This window comes from Macrobrachium nipponense, chromosome 1 (genome assembly GCF_015104395.2).
Source record: "Macrobrachium nipponense isolate FS-2020 chromosome 1, ASM1510439v2, whole genome shotgun sequence".
NCBI classification, from domain to species: domain Eukaryota; kingdom Metazoa; phylum Arthropoda; class Malacostraca; order Decapoda; family Palaemonidae; genus Macrobrachium; species Macrobrachium nipponense.
The window spans coordinates 94,225,623-94,247,966 of NC_087200.1; the positions used below are offsets into that span (position 1 = coordinate 94,225,623).

Below are 22,344 nucleotides of genomic sequence, written 5' to 3' on the forward strand. Positions count from 1 at the left end.
TAGGTCCCTTTGCTTTTCTCCGAATTTCTCCATTAGTTGCCTCAGACAAAATATACCATCTGTTGTTCCCCTTCCCGTCGTAAGACCCATCTGCTCTTTACCTATTTCTACTTCTTCTCTCAGTCTGGCATCTATCATCCTTTCCAGTATTTTCAAAGTGTGGGACATCAATTTAATACCCTTATAAATGCTAGTACCTATATCCATGGATTTTTCATTACGTACAATATTATTGACAATGGCATCTTCGGTCATCGGAGCGTACACTACCTTAAATTGGGGTTTAAGTTTACCCTTCTCATTTACTGATATATTGCTGATTTCCCGAATCTCTGTTTTTGCCTTTTCTAAGTTTTTCCTATCTGGAAATTTTTACTCATAATTTGTTTCTTTTCATTTGCTGCTGTGCTTCCTCCGTTTGTAGATTTGATCAAAAGCACTTTTTTTTTCTTTGTCTTGGGTGATTCAGTATAAGTTGTGTCCAAATTTTTTGTCATAATCTTTAAATCTTTATCAACATTGTCAATTTTGCATTGTAGTTCATCTATGTTGGTTATTGCGTCGTTCTACGAGCCGAATCTTGAATCAACTCTGCTGCTAATACAGTGTTGGATGTTATTTATTCAACTTCATTCTTCAATAAGTTTCACGTGTATTCTTTGTTCAGGTCCCGTGCGATTCTTACAGATGTACAATATGTTGTCACTCAGAAGTATGGGTGTGTATTTACTTTCAATTCCCGAACATGGGTATAAAAACCGCTTTGGAAGTGCCAGTATCCCGTATTAAGTGATTTTATCTCCGGAGTCATGGAACACTGATGATTTCGAAAACTCACTGTAGATGGCGTCGCTTACTTCTCAAGGATCCTTAGTGCCATACTTCATTTTCGTGTGTCCTTGACTTCATAGTTGTAGATGACTAAGAAGAAAGAATTTTGCGTAATTTTGGTTGTGTGTCTAGTGAGTGATTAATTATCTATTATAGGAGGAATTAAGGTAAGTATGGTTTGTAATTTGGAGTTTAGTTTTAAGTATTTGATGAATATTGAAGGTGACTTTTGTGTTCAGTCTTGGTGTCATTGCTCGGATTTTGGTGAACCCTGAATAGGATTTATAGGCACCATTGATTTTTCCTGTTTATTGCAGAACACACTTTTAGCTTAACTTTACCTTAAGTTCATCACAGGTTGAATTGAATCGGCCGTTACCAACGAATTAGAAAAAATTTAGTTTTCTATTAGTGTTGTAATATTTTGTTATCGTATTTTATGGCGGTTTCTATTAATGCCCAATGATGAGTGACAATGAAACTCAAAAGTTTATCTTTCAAGAGCGATCGTCTAACAGATATGCAGTTTATTTGCAAGAATTTCTGCCAAGTGCTTTATCTTGGTGCTTGCTGGGACGGTTCTTATAAGGGTACCTTTTCTGCAGTAATCAGTTTTTCATAGTTATGGTGCCCAGTATGTAAGTCATGTCTTGAACCATCCTTCCAAGGCAGTGACAATTTTAATATTCCTGTTCGTTTAGTTCACTGCATGAGTTGTTAGATATAGGTAATAACTCTGCGTAGAGCATTTTTTTGGGGAGGTGAAATCTGTTTCCCATAGTATTTGGATTGTTTAAGAATCTAGTTATATTTGGGAGGTCAACTGTAGTTAGCCCCAGGGGCTATCGTACTAAACACTGCGAAATAAATAAATTTGACAACCTAATCTTTCGTGGCAGTCACATTCTCGGGAATGTTGCTTGCAGTCCGCGCGGAGTCAATGCCTAGAATTACTTAATTTTGTGTACGACTTTCAATACCATTTTAAGGTTAAGCAGAGAAATTAGGCAGTGAACTGACATAAGAACCTCCCAAGATGATTGGAAGACTTATCCGAAAATGAGGTCCTAACTTCTGGCATAACGTTGTTTTAGGTACTTCATGGTAATTGTATGTATCAGATATTGCTTTGGTTTAAATGTAGAGAAAAATCTTTGTAGATGGCGCTATTCATTGTTCACGGATACCAAAGCAAGTACAAAATCCTTAGTACCATTGTTCATTTTCCTTCGTCTTCGACCTAATGGTGTTAAGCGTGTCGGGAGAAAGCAGGTCCATTGTAGTTGTGTGGGGATTTTTAGTAAACTGAGGCGTATTTAAGGCTATTTATTTTTTCGGATCTTGTTCATACCGGTTTCAAAATTGCGCGGCTTTTGGTGAATACGAAAGGGATTAGTGATATGGGCTCATGAGTTTTGTTAAATGTTAATAGCGAGAGAATATTTTCGGTGTAACTTGAAGTTTAATAGGTTAATGACTGAGGTATAAACTTAGTATTTCTGATGTTGAAATATTGAGTGAATGTGTTTATGCCCATTTCTTGAGCTGACCTTGAAAGTCTTCCCAATTTATCCAATGGATTGTGTAGTGCAATCGTGCGGTTGCTTTCCTAGCAACTCTATCATATGCGTTACCTTAATCAAATTGGAGATTTTTGTGTTGTATTTAGTTACGTAGTAACTGTTACCGGCTATTCATACCGCCATGGTGCGTTGTGGCAATAAGTCCTTGTAATGCAGTTTTTAGTTTTAACGTATTTTAAACCTTAGAGTAAATTATTGTATTGGTGTACTGTGACATGGTTTTATGCCGAGAAATGAAAGATGGTTGAGGTATACCTTTGCGAAAATAAGGGTGCAAATGTTTGAATACTGTTACTTTGTTTGATTTATCGCAGATTGTATTAGCAGGGTAATTAACTGATATTTATAAGATTTTTTTTCATCTTAAGAATTCTACCTCCATTAGGAAGTTCGGAAGCTCTTTGATTTGAATGGTGTTTGCACTACATTTTTTTCGTTGGCCCATGAAATAACAGGTCGGTTTGATTTTCATATCCTGAAGTTAATTGGCTGGATTTCTTCAGATATATTTACCCATAAACACGACGCTGCTTACTGTGAAGGTTTGGTACCTTGGACCAAAGAATTTTGATGTTTAGTCTCCATTCAACTTTGGTTTAAAATTAATCAACCAGATGGCTGAGAGCCTAAAAAGTACATCCATTTAACGTCTGTTAAAAAGTTATTCGTTGGCAAATTGAAGTTTACGCGTTCACACAGTTGCCCTCATTACTGCTAAACTTAACTCTTGGAGTTAAGGTATGATTATAGAAAAACATAAACTGCCACAGTCTAGTTCGCCGCGGGATACCGGCTTCGATCTACCGAATTATATCCATAATATAAATCTCGCTGGTCTGATAAGTGGGAAGCAAATTGGGAGATTGTTGGACTATGTGCTTCAGTAAGGCTTTGTCTATAATCCGGGAGTTATTAGCTTATGAGGTAAAACTTAAGGCAGTTAAACCTAACCCAGTGAAAAGGGCTAAGTCCGGAGCAAGCCCAGGTACTGTTGGTTCAAGTTGTGCCATACGAAAGTTTTCAACTGAAGGAAAAGTCACATAATCGTTTACTTTTAGTTCTGAACCAGATTTGATATTTACGTACTTAATTTCTATAATAACTTAAAAAGGTATAATCTGACTTTCTAGCTTAGCGTGCTAATTCTGAAATTTTTTTTGAGGTAATGAAACCTTAGGTCTTGATCTGTTGGTGTTAAAGTTAGTTCGGAAAGATTGTTTGGGGCGCAAATGTTCAGAGCTTCCTAACTTTAAGGAAGGACAATTTTTATTGTACAAGAGAAAGCAAAGTTTACACATAAGGTGAAGCTACCCTCACCCTAGCTTACATTTAGTTAGGTTTCTTTACAAATTTATATTACCTATTTCTTGGATGGTCTTAATGTATATGTCTTGAAAATACAATAAGGTATCAATTCTTAAAATATGGTGCTTTCGTCAATGACTGTAGAGCTTTTTTGACTCTTGAATGCTACTGTCAACGTTTAAGTCTGAAACAATTTTCAACTTTTTGAAAAGAATCGAAGTGGGATGAAGTTGCTACCCCGTTTAGCATTTAGACATTGCCATAAATTTTGTTTGCTTGAAATAGTTTGTTCAATATGTAAGGCTAGGGGTTTTTCGTTCATCATATTTGGCTATTTTACTGACACGGTTATTTGCTTACTTTTATGCAAAGGTTTACTTTAAATTGCAATGTTCTTGGTTCGTATTATTAACGGTAGTGCAGGTTTCTTGATTAATGATCAGTTATGAACTTCGGAGCTATACAGATTTAGTAATTAAAGATTGGATTTAATCAGAGGTAAACTATCATAGTAAGCGCTGCATAGATTTGGATTTAAAGTCTGGCAGTTTTAAGTTGCGTTTTTTCTCAAAAGTAAATCTTATTAGTTTCCTTACCTAAAGTTTAAGTGCATTAGAACTGTTTACATGGAGTTCAGAGTAGATTATATACAGTACACAAGCTAACGTTTTTTCATATTGCATAATGACTTAAATTTTTTTCTGATGCGATTGAAAAGCCCTTGGTTCAAACTTCGATTAACTGGTCTATCTGACTTGGGATGATGATACGCTGAGGACAAACTCGACAAATGCTCCCTTTAAACCCTAAATTTAAATGGTTTATAGACATTTATATTGCTTTAATTATAACCTCTTTTAACAGGTTAATGATGAACTTCAGCCTTCTATTTTAAGGATTAATCGAACTAAAGACTCCGTATAATGATAAAGCTGGCCTTGCCAGCACTGTTTGCCCTAGTATTATCTTAAGTTTGTAACTTAAAGGGAACAAATTTCGTGATCATTTTACGTATTTTATTTAGTTAAATTACTTATTCAGTTAAGTGAATAGTATGAAAATATAATTTTGATAAGTTAGGGATTATTGCCAGCGTTTTGCAATAGCGTTTCCTTATGATTCCAGGTAAATGCGAAAGACTGCGGTCCTGAAGCGCTGATGTTACGGTTTCTTCGAGTACTGAAGTCCTGCGTAAATAATATTCTAAAGGGGATAAAATAAAAGTTGGAACTGTCAACGATGGCTTCAGTGTACCAACTTCGTATTTAAAGGATTGAGATAATCTTAACTGCTCTCGTATTTGTATCCCAGATATCTGCATGCAATTTTGAGTTTTTGTGAATGTTAGAGATTAAATTCTCATACTGACACACTAACCTTTATTTAGTAGATCCTGTATAAGCGTTAAGCCAAATATGGCGAGTTTTTTTTTATTAAAATATTGAAATGGTTCAGTTAACCTTAAGTGATTTAAATATGCTGGTATTCACTAGTGAATATATGACTTGTACTTAACTGTATGTTATTAAATAGTATGTTATTAAATAGCTTGGACTGGAACAGGTAATAAGTAACTCTTAAATTTGTTCATATTGTACGGTGAAATCAGTAACAAGAGAATGGTTGAGATAATCAGAACATGTCAATTAAGAAGGCTGGTAGTATATTGGAAGTCTAACTGACCGGTATTGTGGCCTAACGTGGGATACGCTCAATAAGTTGGACCAGGAATATGGACAAACTAAACGTTTAGTTAGTACTGATAAATATGCTTCACTCTAATAAGTAAAGCTTCAGTAGAGTGATATCTATATAATCAAACATTAAACTAAAACATAAAGCCACCTGGTAAAGGGACTTGAGAGTAACCGAAAGGTAAAAGCATGGTATTAACTGTAATAAGACTTAAGTACTTGAAGATAATTTTGGTTTCACTGGTCTCTGTACTGCTGTAACTCACAGATTGGTTTTAAGTTCCCAAACATACTGTAGGGGAATAACGATCCTAGCCTATTCTAGCACTCGAACGTAGGGTCACTAAATCCCGGAGAGGTTACTATAATGGAAAGATTTCGGTTCACTGTGAACTTAAAGAATGGACGGTCAATTGGGAAAGAAGTTATTTTTAACCAAACTTATCGGATTCGACATCTAAGTAGCTAGGAGAGCCTAATTTTAGGCAGGGATGCTTACACTTGGGTACCCGGAAGGCGAATGTGTTCAAAACAGGTACTTTTTCATAGTGCTTTAGTGAAGTAGGTGGCGCACTGCTATTCCGTAAACTGTTCAATCATTTGGAAGCCTTATCGCATGTATTTCGAGAACTGCAATGTAGAGGTTTTCAAGAAATAAAAGTTGCGGTTTTTAAGAAATAAAAGTAGCATGAGCTCTTATTTAAATGCATGTGAAGAGCATATACACCAAACTACCTGTACAGGTTACATCTAGTGTGCAGGGCTCTTGCGGAATTTGCGGTCAGAAAATCGGAAGTATCGTCAAAGGTAAGAAGTCAGGCAGCGAATAGTCTTATTTTCTTGATAGCCAATAGTGAGCACAAGAGAATATGCTCGAGATTGAAGTTCATTATGGTGCAAAATTGAAAGTATTCTTGCCATGCTGAACGTGATTTTGAAAAAAAGTAAGCTCATCAAGTTAATGAGGATGGTCCAAATAGGTTAATGTTCCTGAACATAACTAAAATTTCCCAAATTTTGTTTTAAAATGTCTTTGTCCTCAACGTGTTAAGAAGCTGGCGAAGAGAGAGTGATGAAATGTAGGCTAGTAACTTTAAAAAGTGAGCCTTGGTGAGTGTAATAGGAGAAAGCGATTTAGCGACCTTTTATTCGAAACGAGGGAGATTAAGCATTAAGATTAGTACTGCAAAATAGGAAGAAAGAAAAATGACATATTTTGGGTATGCCTACAGAAATATTTTGGTTTAAATATTTCTCTTTAGGCGTTAAAATTAATCTGCCTTAGAGATAAAGCAATCAATGGTGTCTAGGTCGACCTAGGTCACAGCCTAAGCTTTTGGGACTTATACAACAAGTTGGAATAGTTTGAAAACTATTCCTGCACTGGATATAGGAACTTAAGTTCTTTAGAGTTTGACTGGTAAAATGGCAACAGGTAACATAAAATTCGTAGAGTGCATTGAGGCTTTTGAGAAGTTTAATGCTCGAACGAAAAACAGTAATAAGTTCAGATGATCTATCTCGCACTTGAAAAGATTTAATCACCCGAGACCTTTTCACTGCTATATTGGGGAATAAAAGTTTCAATCATAATGAGGGATTCCATGGATCATATTTACCATCACTGGTGATTCCATGGTCCTATTCATCATCGCTTGGGAGTACCTTTGTGAACATTTGGGAATGACAGTATACCCACCTCGGACAATCGACGTTTCACTAGGTGTGTTTCTGTCATTGCTCTTCATAGGTCAAAATTGTCGAAAGAAATTTATTAAAAGATATTACTTCTCCAAAAAGAGCCGATGAACTGCGATTCTTTAAAATTTTAACTGTTGAAATGACATCAAACGACAAGGAATTTTCAGACTATTGCTAATGAGGAGTAACGCCATAGCAAAACAGTTTTAACTCCACAGCAAAACAACATGGTCCATGTTACTGAATTCGCCATGTTCAAGACTTGACCACATTAATGTTTCGGGACGGTTTATTTGGATTAAATGTTTCCTTAACCTCTCATGACGGATTTCGTCCGTTTCCACTCCCAATTGGGGGATTTCATGGGTTATGTTAGTTACCGCAAGGGGATTTCATGGGTCGGTGTGAAATATTTGGAAAGACAGGTACCAATACCGTACTGTCCACACCAGACAGTTAACTATTATATATGGTAGTTTTTTTTTTCCAGACCATTCGAAGAACAAGCTATATGTATTCGACGCATATTTAAATTTTGCTTCTCCGAAAATGTCACGAGAATATGGATGAGTCAATTTGCTAGCCTCGTACACCAACATTGACAAATAAAAATTTATCATCGTTTATCTTAGTAGCCGTTTTCTGTAATTGAAAATGGTAAAACTAACTTGGGTTAGTAAAAGAAAATTGTAAAACTAACTTGGCTAACTAAAGTAAAATTTTACCTCCCCCTCTAATCTAAGATCACCACTATATTTGGCGGATTTAGAATTGTATATATGTAGACTTCCTGTTTTAGGTGTTTTCATCCCTCAGCAATTGGTCTGCTTTCTTTTCAAACTTCACTCGGCAAAACGCTTCAAGCAGGCTTTCATTTTTAGCAATGCTAGGATAGTAGACTATAAGATAAAAAAATAGGAAGGTACTACTTAGAGATTTTAAAGTATCTTCCGAGACAGTTTTTGAAAATTCAGAAATTAGTTACTCTCTTTACTTCCACTCTCTCCTGCCTTCCATTTTCGTCTTTGAATCGGCCTTCCAGCCGAGTTCTACTATCGTGTCTAGGCTCTTGACACACACTCATCTACAATTTTGGCCTTTCATATTTGCTTTCAGGCCGACAGTGTTCTCTGCCTTCCAACACACACACACACTCTCTCTCTCTCTCAAAACTTTGATTTTCGTTTTTGAATCGGTCCTCTCACAGGTCCACAGCACTTAACTTCTACCATCGTGTCTAGGCTCTGACACTGTGGTGGCCCAGAGGGTCGCTCTCACACGTAGCCCTCTGTATACAGTATGCAAAAACAAGCGTTCGTGGTCCATTCTCGCTATAGAATATATATTTTTATATTAGTATGCCAGAATATCAGTTAATGCGCGAGTGTTTTTTTTTTTTTTTTTTTTTTTTTTTTGGTCGTCAGCCTGTCATTAAATTAGAGAGTTTACATCTCTCAAACGCCTCGGTATGTGATAAGAATAGGGGGTAATTTCTTTTAACATCCCCCCCCCTCTCTCTCTCTCTCTCTCTCTCTCTCTCTCTCTCTCTCTCTCTCTCTCTCTCTCTCTCTCCACTTTACCACTGCCAGTACTGGCAACCACCTATTCTTGTAATGCTGTCGTTTTTCCACAGATAAAACTAATAATTTGTCTTGAGAGAATACTTGGGTTCACATCCATTGCTGTTACAACTACTATTACTTGGACTGATATCAATTTCTACCACTACTATTACTTGGACTGATATAAATTTTTACCACTACTACTACTTGGATTGACATCACTAGTTATTGCTACTTGCATTGACATCAATTACTACTACTATATACTAGATTCAACATAACTTCGTTCAGATTTGAGACATTTTTCTCTGCTGCTGCCTTATTCTGATGGCTAAAGAATTTCGTTGATACTCTGGCTGGTTTCGGACACAAAGGTACTATAGTCCTAAGTTATATAGTACCCATTTGGTGTTGTCAAATGTTACATACAACTGCCACTTCAGGAAAAGGAATGAATGGATGTAGATTAAGCCAGCTTTGTGCTGCATGGGCTCTTGCTTTTCAGAAGCTCGTAACTGATGATTGATATTTCTTCACAATGGATACCAATCGGCTCAATCTAACCAATGGGCCGAAAAGGAAAGGCAGTAGTGGGAGAGAGTTTAGCTGTTGCCTATTTTATTTTCCTGGGTGGTGGGCAAAAGCAGAGGAAAGTTGTCATTGTTTCATTGTTTTCAATTGTTACTAATTTGGTACTGGTTAGCGGGACCTCTGTGAAATTCTGCCCAAGAGGAAAAGTGTTCGTCGAAATACTTGCATGCTTTATTTTCGACATTGAACAATTGCCAGGTGCACAGATATCCATGTCGTAGTTGACTGATGGTGGCAGCGAGTGTTCTGGAAGTATTCCTGGAAAGAGATACTCGTAAATTTTGCAGACCTGGATCCTTGGAGAAATGCTTGAATTTGTGTGTGATTCATTATGACAGTACCTGAAAATCAATTGTTTTATTTGCATGAGGGACTAATTGATGGTGATACTGAGTGTATCACATTGCAGTGTGCTTTGTGCAAGTTGATAAGCCTCATTTCCTTGATACCTGTGTGAATCGGGATCCAATTTAATGTGATTTGCCTTCAATTACTCTGATGAGCGAAGGTAGCAGCTTGTATGGTAGTATCAGTTGTGAAATAAATTTCATTCCATGATTTTAAATTTATTATTGCCTTTATGTATATTTAATGTATTATTATTTTGCCTCTAGCCTCTTTTGCTATTTATTTAAAAACATTAGAAGGCAAGGGAGTCTAGAGGTTGTTTGTCAATAGATGGCTCTGCTGTCCAGTTTTACTTTATCTTCCAGTTTGAAGATCCTTGGAGAAAAATCAGCAGAGTATTTACCTTGAGGAAAACTTGATGGAGGAAAGGCAGTCTTTTAACAACTCTTTGTATAAAGTGTGGAGCAGTTATTGGCCATGGACTTATATTAACTGCTCATCATCATTTACATAATTTGGCTGTTTCTTGTTTCAATGGAGAATTTATCAAGGATTTTATAACCAGCCATGGAGTGACTTAATTTCTTCGTCCCGCTCTGCGACAACGATTTACTACCTCAACAACATCGTGGATTATATGTCTTCGCCCTTATGGAAACCATCATCATTACCCCCACTCTTTGGACAGAAGACTACTGTATCAACTACTTAAGGATATAGCCTCTTAAACCCCGTAAGTCCTTCTATGTTTGTGGCATATTTAGTGATTTAGGTTTGGAGGTCAAAATATCTTTAATTATTTAAAGTAATTATCCAAATCTCATATCCCATTTAAAAATTAAGGCTCTATATTCTTAAATATTTACGTGGGTTTTAAGTTTATCCACTTAATTATATTAATTTTGTTGTAAGGTTATGTTCGTTATGGTAGTACCTTATTTAACTTTGTAATTGTTGGAATAGGTATATCATTATATTTTTTAGCCTTACTTTAATCGTTAAAAGAGGTTTAATTACATTATTGTATTTTCTTGTTGGCATGTAATCGCGTATTCAGGGTGTGATTTTCGCATTTTTAGTTTTATTTGAGGTGTGATTTTCACAATTTAATTTTTACCCGTGTTTACTGTTGCTTTGCTTGCAAGGGTTATATTTCGTTATTTTTGTTATTTCACAGATTTTGTAGAGCTGGTCGGAATAGGCTGGGGGAGTAGATCCTTCCACAACTAAAAACCTTAGCGGATCTATTCTAGTGACATTGGTGCTAGGGTCTTATTTAAACATTGAAGATCTTTATACTTTTTGTAAATAAATGTTAATATTTTTATTGTTGTTGTTTATTAGCCCTGTGTGCCATGTCTGCCTTCAGCATTCATTATTTTCGACATGGCGCCCGAACAGGGACTTGAGATTAGTAGTCTTAGGTTAGCATAATTCATAGGTGGATCTTAGTCGCAGAGCGGGGGGTTTTGTTGCTCTTAATTTCTTTTACTAATTTTACATTATTTTGCATATTGTTTAGTGTACTTATTTATCACCACTTGAAATGGCCAAAGAATTAAGTTTTTTGAAAGCTAATAGAGGCGTTATTAGGGCTCAAGTAACTAAGTCTTATAATAGTATACGTGACTTTGCTAATTTGTCTTCTCAAAAGACTGCGTTAATTTTAAAGTTTAAAGGGTTTCGTGATGAATTGCTGGTGTTGGATAACAAGGTTTTGTCGTTGTCTTGGTCAGATACTGAAGATGAGTCTGTTCTGGAAAGAGAATACGATAACATTCAGGAGTATAAGGACAAAATAATTGAAATGTTGTGTATCTTGGAAGCTCCAGTTGCCACAGACACCCATAATTTGGTTGAGGTTTCGCGCAGTTTGCTAAGGAGTCCGACAGCACCATTGCCTGTATTTTGTAGTACAGAAGGTGAAAGTTTAGAGTTGTTTTTAAGACAATTTGAGGAAACTGTTAGTAAGTTTTTATACACGGATTATGATAAATTGCTGCTATTGAAGCAGCAAATATCGGGTAAAGCTTCCTTTTTAATTGATTCTTTAGAAGCTGATAAACAAACTCTTGTGCTACAGCCCTTTTACGATCTGCTTTTGCTTCCACCATAACTCAGAAGTTTAATGTTATTTCACAGATGTCTACCATGACATTAAGTTATGATTCGGAACCATTTCAGTACATTAGCAACATTAGGAAAGTTCAAGAGGCATTTAAAACTTTGAAAATAACCGTTGATGATGTGATGCAGTATTTTTTCTTGAAAGGTTTGAATGAGACTTTCAAAAATCAGCTGATACAAGTAACTAATCATACACACCCTGGTCTTGATGAAATTGTTACTAGATTTTTTGATGCTAATGAACGATATGAATGTGCAAGACAGTCATATAAGGCTAGGAAAAGTAGAGTCGATGTTAAAGTTTCATCTCCAAAATTGCACAAGAAATCAAATGTTATCAATTTGGCCAGTAAAGTAACCTTATTTGAGGAAATTAATCCATTTGAAATTTGTACAGTTTGCAGCGATGTTAAAGGTAAAGAAAAGCATGCTATAAAATGTTCTAAGTATCAAAGTGCTAAAGATAAAATTAACAAATTAAATTTGTTGAAAGGATGTGTGAAATGCGCAAGTCTTGCTCATGATAAGTCTTCATGTAAATTTAAATTTGCAAGACGTTGTTTTCTCTGTAAAGGTTGGCATTTTGTCTTCTTGTGACCCTCCGATGTTAAGGGGAATAACCTGGTTAAGGGAGCTGAGGAATCAAAACCTACAGCCAGTTCTGCGGTTTCAAGTGATAACTCAAAGCACACACTGAATAGCCTGATATTTTTACACTGTGATGGTGGTATTAATTCTATTTTGCCTACATTTTCCTGTAAATTTAGTAATGGTAAACGCTTTAGAGGGCTTAATGATAGCGGGAGTCAGGCTACTTTTATTTCAGCTCATTGTTTAAGGGGTCAGAAATTTAAAGTTCTTAAAGAAAACCTTGAATTGATCATCAATGGATTTAATGGCCCAAAGACTTATCAAGCTAAGCTGATTGAAGTAAATATTAAATTTGGTGATGATTTTCACACAGTTCAAGCTATGTGCATCCCAGAAATAAACATTAATTTGAAATATCCAGGTTTAAGTAAGATTGTAAATGGTTTTATTAATGCTGGGTATATATTAGCTGATGAAGAACTCATTGATAACTCTGAAGAAATAATGAATATTGATTTTGTTTTGGGAGCCAATGCTGCTCATTGTATCATGGCAAAGACTGTTAGGTTTGGTCTTTGTGATCCTTCTGTGTATCTCCAAACAGGGCTGGGAGTCATGCTAACAGGGAATATGGAGAGGATGTTTAATAATTTACCTTATCTTTCTGTTCATGCAAATAAGCTAATGAGCTTGTGTTTCTAATGTGGAGAAGTTGGGGATCCTGGGCTGAATTATCGTTGGATGGTTTGGGATATTCAATGGTGTCGTGCAGTGATGCACTGGGACAAGGTGACCTTGTGGAAAGCAGTTCCAATGTTTGCATTAGTAGTGATTGTACTCTTGAAGATGAGGAACTTGATAGAGCTGCTGTTAGTTCTGGAAGAACATTGTACTAATATTTTGCATAAGGATAGCATAGATTTGTGATGACACGGTTGAAATAAATGAAGGCTTAATTAAATATTTGCTCAATAATACTATCCGTAACACTGATGGTAGGATGATTATGCCTTTGTTGTGGAATGGCAGAGTTGCTCATCTTTTGGGAAGGAATTTTAACCTTGCTAAACAAATTTTGAGTTCTAATTTACGGAAACTCCTCAAAAATGAGGAGTATCTCAAGTTAATGGATGATAATGTCAAGACGCAAGAAAGTCAGGGCATCATTGAAAAAATTCCAAATCTTGATCAGTTTATTCTGGAACATCCAGAACATAGTTTTATGGCTCATATGGGTGTTTTTAAGTTAAGTCGTGAAACCACCAAATGTAGGATGGTATTTTTGTCAAATTTGTGTGAGAAGAGACCAAATGGATCTTCAATTAGTCATAACCAGGCAATGTGGCCAGGTCCTTGTATTAACCAGAAACTTTCTATAGCATTGCTTCATTTAAGATTTGACCAGTATTTGCTTTGTTTTGATCTTAAACAGGCTTTTTTGCAGATAGCTTTAAATGAAGTTGATCAGAATAAACTTTTGTTTCTTTGGTTTAAGAATGTTAGTAAGGGAGACTTTACGCTTGAGGTGTACAAGAATATGAGGTTAAGTTTTGGACTAAGATGTAGTCCAACATTGTTAATGGTTGCTCTTTATAAAATTCTGATGATTGATGTTGAACATTATTCTAAACCAGTTAGAGATTTAAGAAGCTAATATATGCTTTGATGTACATGGATAACGGTGCTGTGACTGCGAATGATTATGGTAACTTGAAGTTTGCCTTTGATCATTTGAATAGTATATTTGCACCATATAAATTTGAACTACAACAGTTTGTTACTAACAACCAGAGCATACAAGATGAAATTAATGACCTTTTGCCTGAAAATGTTCCAGATACAGTTAAATTGTTTGGGTTGAGATGGAACAGACAAGCTGATAGCCTTTTGACACAAAAGCTAAATCTTGAAATTTCAGCTGATACTAAGAGACTTGTTCTCAAATCTATTGCTTCAAATTTCGACCCCTATAATATTAATGGTCCCATTTTGAATAGGGCTCGTATTTTCATGCATGAATTGCAAACAGATAAGCAACTTGGTTGGGACACTAAGCTTCCCGAGAATAAAGTCCGTGAGTGGCGTAATATTGTAAAGCAGCTGAATTCAACTCCTGAATTATCTATTCCTAGAGTAATTGGAGATAGGAATGGATGTTATAGATTGATTGCTTATACTGACAGTAGTAAACTAATGTATGGAGTAGTAGTCTTTATTCAGGATACTGAGACCAAGCAGGCAAGTTTTGTATTGGCTAAACACAGAATTGTTAATAGGCAGTTGGAAGGTAAAAGTATTCCATCATTAGAATTTCAGGCCATTTTTCTTGGAACAGAAACATTGATTGAATTGAAGAGAGAGTTGTCTGGTCCTTTGTGTGTGAAGCCTGTCAATATTTGTGAATTGGTATTATGCACAGATAGTTTAGTTTCTTTGAGTTGGATTAATGGTTATGTGAATAAGTTGGAAAAAATGAACAAAAGCAGCACTTTCATATTAAATCGTTTAAATCAGATAAGTAAACTCTGTGAAGAAAACCCTGTGAAATACAAATTTGTTAGTGGAGTTATGAATCCTGCTGACTGCATCACAAGATGTGTTTCTTATAAGCAACTGTTGAAAACTACTTACTTTACTGGGCCCCCGAATCTTGCTGATGAATGTTTGGCAGCTGAAGTTAATAAACCTGAAATCATGGAGGTCATTGTTCCTAACCCTCTAGCAAAGGCTGACCCAATCAATGTTATGATTGGTATTGCTCCCTCTGATTGCAAGGCAGAAACTGGGAATCGAGGAGAGCATTTGATACCTTTGGATAGATTTTCTGACTTTAAACGCCTTGTTAGAGTAAACTTGTGTGTTTTGAAGTTTATTCATAACATTAAACTTAAATTGAAGGTTAAATATCCTGATAGGTTTGGGAATTTTAACTGCCCTGAAGTAAATTTGTATCTTGAAGCCTACAGGAATGTTATTAGGGTGGAACAAGGTCTTGGATTTCCTGAAGTTTTTGCTTATTTTGAAAGTGGTGATAAACGGTTTATGGCTGTTCCAAATATTGTGGCTCAACTGAATATCTATATGGATAAATTTGATATTTTACGAGTTAGATGTAAAGTCCCAAAATGGAAACAGGATAATTACTTGCATTTTCCTATTCTCTTGCACAAAGATAGTAAATTAACTAATTTGATTGTTTTGGATATGCATCAGAAGTTTGGTCATTTGGGACTGTATGCATTGTTATCAGAAATAAGAAAAAAATTCTGGATTCCTCATTATTTCTCGGTAGTTAAGAATATCCTCAAGGGTTGCATTCAATGTAAAAGATTTAATGGACGAACAGTTAAACTGAATCAGAGTAGTTATCGTGATTTTAGAATTAATCATCCTAAAATTCCATTTAGTTATATTTTTGTTGATCATTTGGGACCATACTATGATAAAGTAAATGGTAAGAAAAGTAAAGTATGGCTTTTGTGTTTGACTTGCTTATGGACGAGAGCAATTAATTTGAAACTTTTAGATCTCTCAACCAAGGAATATTTACGCTCTCTTCAGATGCATTGCTTTGAATATGATATGCCACAGTTAGTTTTGTCTGATTTGGGTTCACAGATAGTTGCTGGCGCAAATTTAATCACAAATTTTTTTAACGATTCTGAAGTTCAAAGCTATTTCCATCAAAACAATGTTAAGCCAATAAAGTTTGAACAGTACTTCAAAGGATGCAACAAATTGGGAGGGTTGGTAGAAACTTGTGTTAAACTCACAAAAAAGTTGCTCTACAGTTCTATACAGAAGCATGTCTTGGATTTAAGAGATTTTGAGTTTTTTGTTGGCCAGACTGTACATTTGCTTAACAAGCGTCCCATTGCTTTCAAGGAAGGCCTTAGAGATACCATGGGTAATGAGATTCCTGATCCTATAACACCAGAAATTTTGATACACGGACGAAGTTTGCCTTCTGTTAGTATTATTCCTGAGTTACATGATGATGATGATGATCCTGCTTGGCTTGCCAAAGGAAATAATGTGGGTAATATTGTAGATGGTTATCGGGAACTTGGGAAAGTTAAACAGAAGTTAATTGATCTGTATCACTCTGAATTTGTTAAAGATTTGATTTATCAGGCTACTAATGATAAGGATAGGTATAGACCCGTCACACATAATAAGCTTAAAGTTGGAGATGTGGTGCTCTTAAAAGAGTCTAATATGAAACCGGTCAGTTATCCAATGGGTGTAGTGAGGGATGTTGTTGTTAATGATATAAATGAAGTTACAGGTGCAGTAGTGTTGAAGGGAGCTACTAGAGAACTTGTAAAACGTCATGTTACGTCTCTCATTCCAATTTTGAGTTGCTGCGAAACTGATGATCTGGGTAATATTGATATATGTGATAGGAACCCATTAGTTGTAAATAAGGTTAAAAGAAAAGCCGCAGTTGATAGTATGGCTAAAACTAAGGCTATCCTTTCAGACATGAATAATTGAGATTTGGTGATGGTTTTTAATTTTTCTTTGATTCAAATTTGTTGTATAAAATAAAAAAAAATTGAATCTCCCCCTTGGAGTGTGAAATAAATTTCATTCCATGATTTTAAGGTTATTATTGCCTTTATGTATATTTAATGTATTATTATTTTGCCTCTAGCCTCTTTTGCTATTTATTTAAAAACATTAGAAGGCAAGGGAGTCTAGAGGTTGTTTGTCAATAGATGGCTCTGCTGTCCAGTTTTACTTTATCTTCCAGTTTGAAGATCCTTGGAGAAAAATCAGCAGAGTATTTACCTTGAGGAAAACTTGGAGGAAAGGCAGTCTTTTAACAACTCTCATTGTATAAAGTGTGGAGCAGTTATTGGCCATGGACTTATATTAACTGCTCATCATCATTTACATAATTTGGCTGTTTCTTGTTTCAATGGAGAATTTATCAAATAACCAGCCATGGAGTGACTTAATTTCTTCGTCCCGCTCTGCGACAACGATTTACTACCTCATCAACATCGTGGATTATATGTCTTCGCCCTTATGGAAACAGTCATCATTACCCCCACTCTTTGGACAGAAGACTACTGTATCGACTACTTAAGGATATAGCCTCTTAAACCCCGTAAGTCCTTCTATGTTTGTGGCATATTTAGTGATTTAGGTTTGGAGGTCAAAATATCTTTAATTATTTAAAGTAATTATCCAAATCTCATATCCCATTTAAAAATTAAGGCTCTATATTCTTAAGTATTTACGTGGGTTTTAAGTTTATCCACTTAATTATATTAATTTTGTTGTAAGGTTATGTTCGTTATGGTAGTACCTTATTTAACTTTGTAATTGTTTGAATAGGTATATCATTATATTTTTTAGCCTTACTTTAATCGTTAAAAGAGGTTTAATTACATTATTGTATTTTCTTGTTGGCATGTAATCGCGTATTCAGGGTGTGATTTTCGCATTTTTAGTTTTATTTGAGGTGTGATTTTCACAATTTAATTTTTACCCATGTTTACTGTTGCTTTGCTTGCAAGGGTTATATTTCTTTATTTTTGTTATTTCACAGATTTTGTAGAGCTGGTCGGAATAGGCTGGGGGAGTAGATCCTTCCACAACTAAAAACCTTAGCGGATCTATTCTAGTGACATTGGTGCTAGGGTCTTATTTAAACATTGAAGATCTTTATACTTTTTGTAAATAAATATTAATATTTTTATTGTTGTTGTTTATTAGCCCTGTGTGCCATGTCTGCCTTCAGCATTCATTATTTTCGACATCAGTGGGGGATTGATTCTTTATAGCAAGTATCTCTCAATTGGAATCAGCGTGGATTGTTGTTCCCTTCTTGGTTTAGGGAATCGTCAAGGCTTTTTGAATGGCAATTAGCTCGGTTTGTAGGGTGGAGGTGTTGATGGATAGCCTCCCCAACTGTTTTAAGGGATGCGGAGACTACTGCTGCAGCTGGTACTTATATAGCGGTCAACTGAGCCATAAGTGTAGCAGACATTAGGAGCGATTGTATTGTTTATAGCTTCTTGTGCTGCTTGTCTTGAGTTGGCAGAATGCTTTGTGTCGGGAGCAGTGAAGATAAATTGAAGGGGCAGGGACCCAGGGGGGAGGTTCATCGTAGTTATCGCTGGGTGTTTCCCTCTTAGTTGCAGTGGCTGCTTTTTGCATGTTGACCCTTCTCAGGGTAGGAAGTAGGTTCCCTATATGGTTTTTGGGAGGATTGAGTTCATGGAAATTGAGGATTCTTGCTATTTTGTTTTTTTTAAGTGGTAGTCGCTTTCGATTTTTAAGTGCTCTTGTTCACATAGAGGCACGGGCTATGATTCTTATTGCATTGTTTTGAAAAACTTCAAGTGAGCCGACTTGCGTATAAGTCATCTTTGTGAGCGCAGGCACCGCATATTCAATTAACGAACGGGTTGTTGGAACGTATGATAATTATTCTGAGATGACGACTTGATGCACCTTGGCGAAGTGAAGTAATTCTTCTCATAGCATTTCAGGCCTGTACCCAGAGTTTGTGGGGAAAGGGGGTTGTCTTTTCCCCAAAACTGAGCCTTTTCTAATATAAATGTCATTGCATATATAGGTATATACAAGATGGAATACTTGAAAATGTTATTTTAGTTATATTAAGAAGAAAAATTGGATATGTGGTCTATGCCCTTCTACCAGATCAGATGTTATTCAAAGTACTGACTTTGGTTAACAGAATTTTACTTATAATGCTGAAAGTTTGCACTTGCACTGAAATTCAAGAATATTTCTTCAGTTTTATTGGTAGATTCTTTTATTATGTTAACAACGTGCATATTACTTTATTTGTTATACTTTGACTTAACAATTGTTTATTACTTTGCAAGTATACAGTTCAATGAAAAGGATAGTCACAGAAAATATGGACTTCCAGCAATTTTACGACCCCCCCAACCCCTGCTCGGTACAGGCTTTCATTTAAACGCCATTGGGTTTTGTCTCAGGTGCTTTATTTCCTTAGCAGGGGAAAGCTTGCACAATATCGTGATTTATGTTGACTCCTAGGTACCTGAAGTCATTTCCCCATTCAATGGGTTCACCCATGATGAAGAGATTTGGTGCATGTGTGCGCTTTGATGGCCATGCATTTGGTTTTGTTGAATTTTAGGCCAATTTCTTTGCACTTCTTCAATCAAGTGTCGTACCTTTGGTTTTTTTGCAGTTGATTATCTCCAGGTTGCTGTGGAGAGAGACGAAGATTTCTACTCCTTTGTGTTGATTAAGTGTGACATGATTTTCAATGAGGACATTAAATAGAAGTGGAATGAGGATTCCTTGTGGTGCAGCTACCATTTTCATGTTCAATGAACTCGAAGTATGCTCCCTGAAAATAACTGTAGCTGATAAATCCTGCTACTTTTGTGTCCATGCGAAGAGGTTGCCTTCTATGCTTTTTTTGAAGAAGAGAAGAGATATGGAAACTGTAAATAAGTTTTGTAAAGTGTATTGTGTATTCTTGTCCATTTTCTCCTTGGTAAGATATGTGTGTTTTTGCATGTAAAATTTCCTTCCATACATTTTTTCCTCCAATATTGACGTGCAGTAAGTTACCGCTTGCTAGGAGCGGGATGCAAAAAGTGAATTTTCCTTGACCTGGGAGACCTGCATGCGTTCTAGAAGATAGGAAAATGTATTGAGAACTGTGTCACGGGCCCAATAAGGTTAAGCGAATCTACAATAAGGATTCTTCAAGCAAATACCAAAATTTTGAAATAGACAGGAGTGTACTGCATGCTGCATGTTAAGGTAAGCGGGTAGCGTATGCTGCACGTGTTATTTCAGGGATTAGGTGTTGCTGAATTCATTTGGACATTCCCGATAGAGCATGACAGTGAAATAAGCCAACTCTAGGCTTTATCAAGATCAAGGAAGACTATTAAGGCCTTTTTCATTGACTGTTGATAAGACATCTGTTATGCATTCTCGAGTACCGATTCCCTTCCTGTATGTATAGATAGAAGGATGCAGAGGGCCTGCTTTCCAGAGTAGTCTGTTTAGGACCATCTTTGCTACTTTTTCAGTGCAGCTAATTAGAGCAATGGGTCTGTAGGATCCAGGTGGTTTGGGCTTGGGAATTGGGTTTGTCATGATGGTTCCATTTCCTTTTGACTTTCAACATAAGTTTTGTTGGGTAGCGTAAGGTTTATTGTTTTTGCAACTTCGCCAACATTCTAGAATATGTTGTATGTTATAAGGTCAGATCCAGGTGCAGTATCCTTTGCTTTCTTTAATGCAAGGTTCAGTTCCTTTGATGAAGGGAGTGTGTGTTAGGTCATGGGCATTGGAAGTGTAAGCCATTACCCTGCTTCTGAGAGGTTCTAAAGCCCTTAAGGCCTGTCCACACGACCGGGCCTGATCGGCGTGCTCCAGGGTTGACGGGCAAATTCTGGCGGACTTATCCGTGAATGTTGTCCACACGGGTGAGGCGATGGAGAGGTGGGCGTGCCCGACGATGCCAGTAGTGTGTTCAGTGTGGTACGATAAACATGGTGCCTACCGCAAAGAAGATGATAGTGTAGCATGATAATTGCTTTGTGTGTGATGAAAAAGAAGAGAAAATGGTGCAAAGAATGGCTCAGTAAAAGAAATTTATATGGTTCACGTACGTCTGCCAGGGTCGAAGCTCAAGCCATCGGGCACCACCATGGTGATTTTGCTACAAGACCCATCGGGCAATTTGACGGTTTGCCCGTTAAGTGTGCCCATTAGAGGGGAAGTTCGCCGATCAGGCCCGATCGTGTGGACAGGCCTTTAGGCATCTCTGGGCTTCCAGGGAGAGGTAGGCAGTCTTTGTTCTGTCAGAAAAGTGCTGCGTAATTCTGTCAGCTTCACTTGGTGGATCAGAGTGAGGGATGTTTTAATGAAATTCTTTTTACCCGATACTTTGTTTAACCAGTTCCACATTTTTGCAATGGGTGTGAGATGGTGTACTTGACCATACCATTTAAACCAGACTTCTAGTCTTACTACTTCAGCTACTTAAGCAGAGTGAGCTAACACTTCAGTCAGCTGGTCTCTTCTGTATCTTCTGAAGAGTTTCCTCACTCGTTTGATTCTTCTCTCATTCCAATTCGGGAGTTATAGTACCAGGCATCTTTGTAGTTTGTGTTTGTGATGGTGTATTTCTGTTTTGGCTTGGACATTCTAGTGGCGTTTGTTTGGCTGTTGTAGAAATCCTATAGAGGTGTGGAAACATTGTTGAAGATGATTTATGTATTCTGTGGACCAGGTGGCCATGTAATTTTCAAAGGAATTCCGATTAGCAAATTCAGGGTTCCATCTGGGAGGAGGAAGAGGTGGGGGAGGGAACTTCTTCAACTTTAGCATTGTTTGCAAGGCAAAGTGAGCACCAGTACTTCCTAAAAATCATCTACTTACAAATTTCTTGAAACGAGTAATATCTAACTTTCAATCGTATAGATGCGTGGGTTCATTGGAATTGCTTAGTGATTTGACATCGGAAATTCTTGGAATAAACGGTGCAGGTGGTGTCCTGTAGGGTTGGCAGGTAATTTGGATCTGAGGAAGGGGTGGTGAGCCTTGAATTCTCCTGCAGTGAGGGTGTTCTCTCTTGAGGCTGCGTCAAAAAGTGCATCTGCCTCTAGGGTGCTGTTCGGTGATCTATATATTTGTAGATTTCAAGTGTTGTGCCTTCTAAACAAAAAGATTTAATGATTCTACTTCTGATCCATAGTCTGTTTAGAATGTAGAAGGGGAAATACTGTTTTTAATTACTATGAGATTCAGGGCCTCTGTAACACGGTTTTTTCGCAATAACTTTTTATCTATGCATCTCATAAATATAACGCTTATTCAGAATACACATTATATCTACACATAAATTTTGACTGTATTCTGCATTACGTAGGTTGAATGAATTTGGTACTTACAATGTAAAAGTGACTTTTTTTGAAGACGGGCCAACTTACTCAGAGAAAAGGTTTCGAACACACTCGTTACGTAACTTATGAC

At 36.6% G+C, this 22,344-nt stretch overlaps 2 protein-coding genes across 2 annotated transcripts in view; both read left to right on the forward strand.

Annotated features, from left to right (window-relative positions):
* The first annotated feature begins 959 nt into the window (after positions 1-959).
* The window catches only part of LOC135219473 (uncharacterized), a 118,859-nt gene continuing 97,474 nt past the window's right edge, over positions 960-22,344 (forward strand). The window contains exon 1 of the mRNA XM_064256273.1: positions 960-998. The gene's annotated coding sequence lies outside the window, so the exon portion shown is untranslated. The remainder of the gene's footprint in view (positions 999-22,344) is intronic.
* On the forward strand, positions 13,999-16,830 carry LOC135218861 (uncharacterized). Its single transcript, XM_064255309.1, has one exon. The coding sequence runs from the start codon at positions 13,999-14,001 to the stop codon at positions 16,828-16,830; it is 2,832 nt and encodes a 943-aa protein (XP_064111379.1).

Bases quoted from the DNA above. Each gene is read 5' to 3' on its own strand.
- LOC135218861 (XM_064255309.1), top strand. From the start codon at position 13,999: ATGTACATGGATAACGGTGCTGTGACTGCGAATGATTATGGTAACTTG.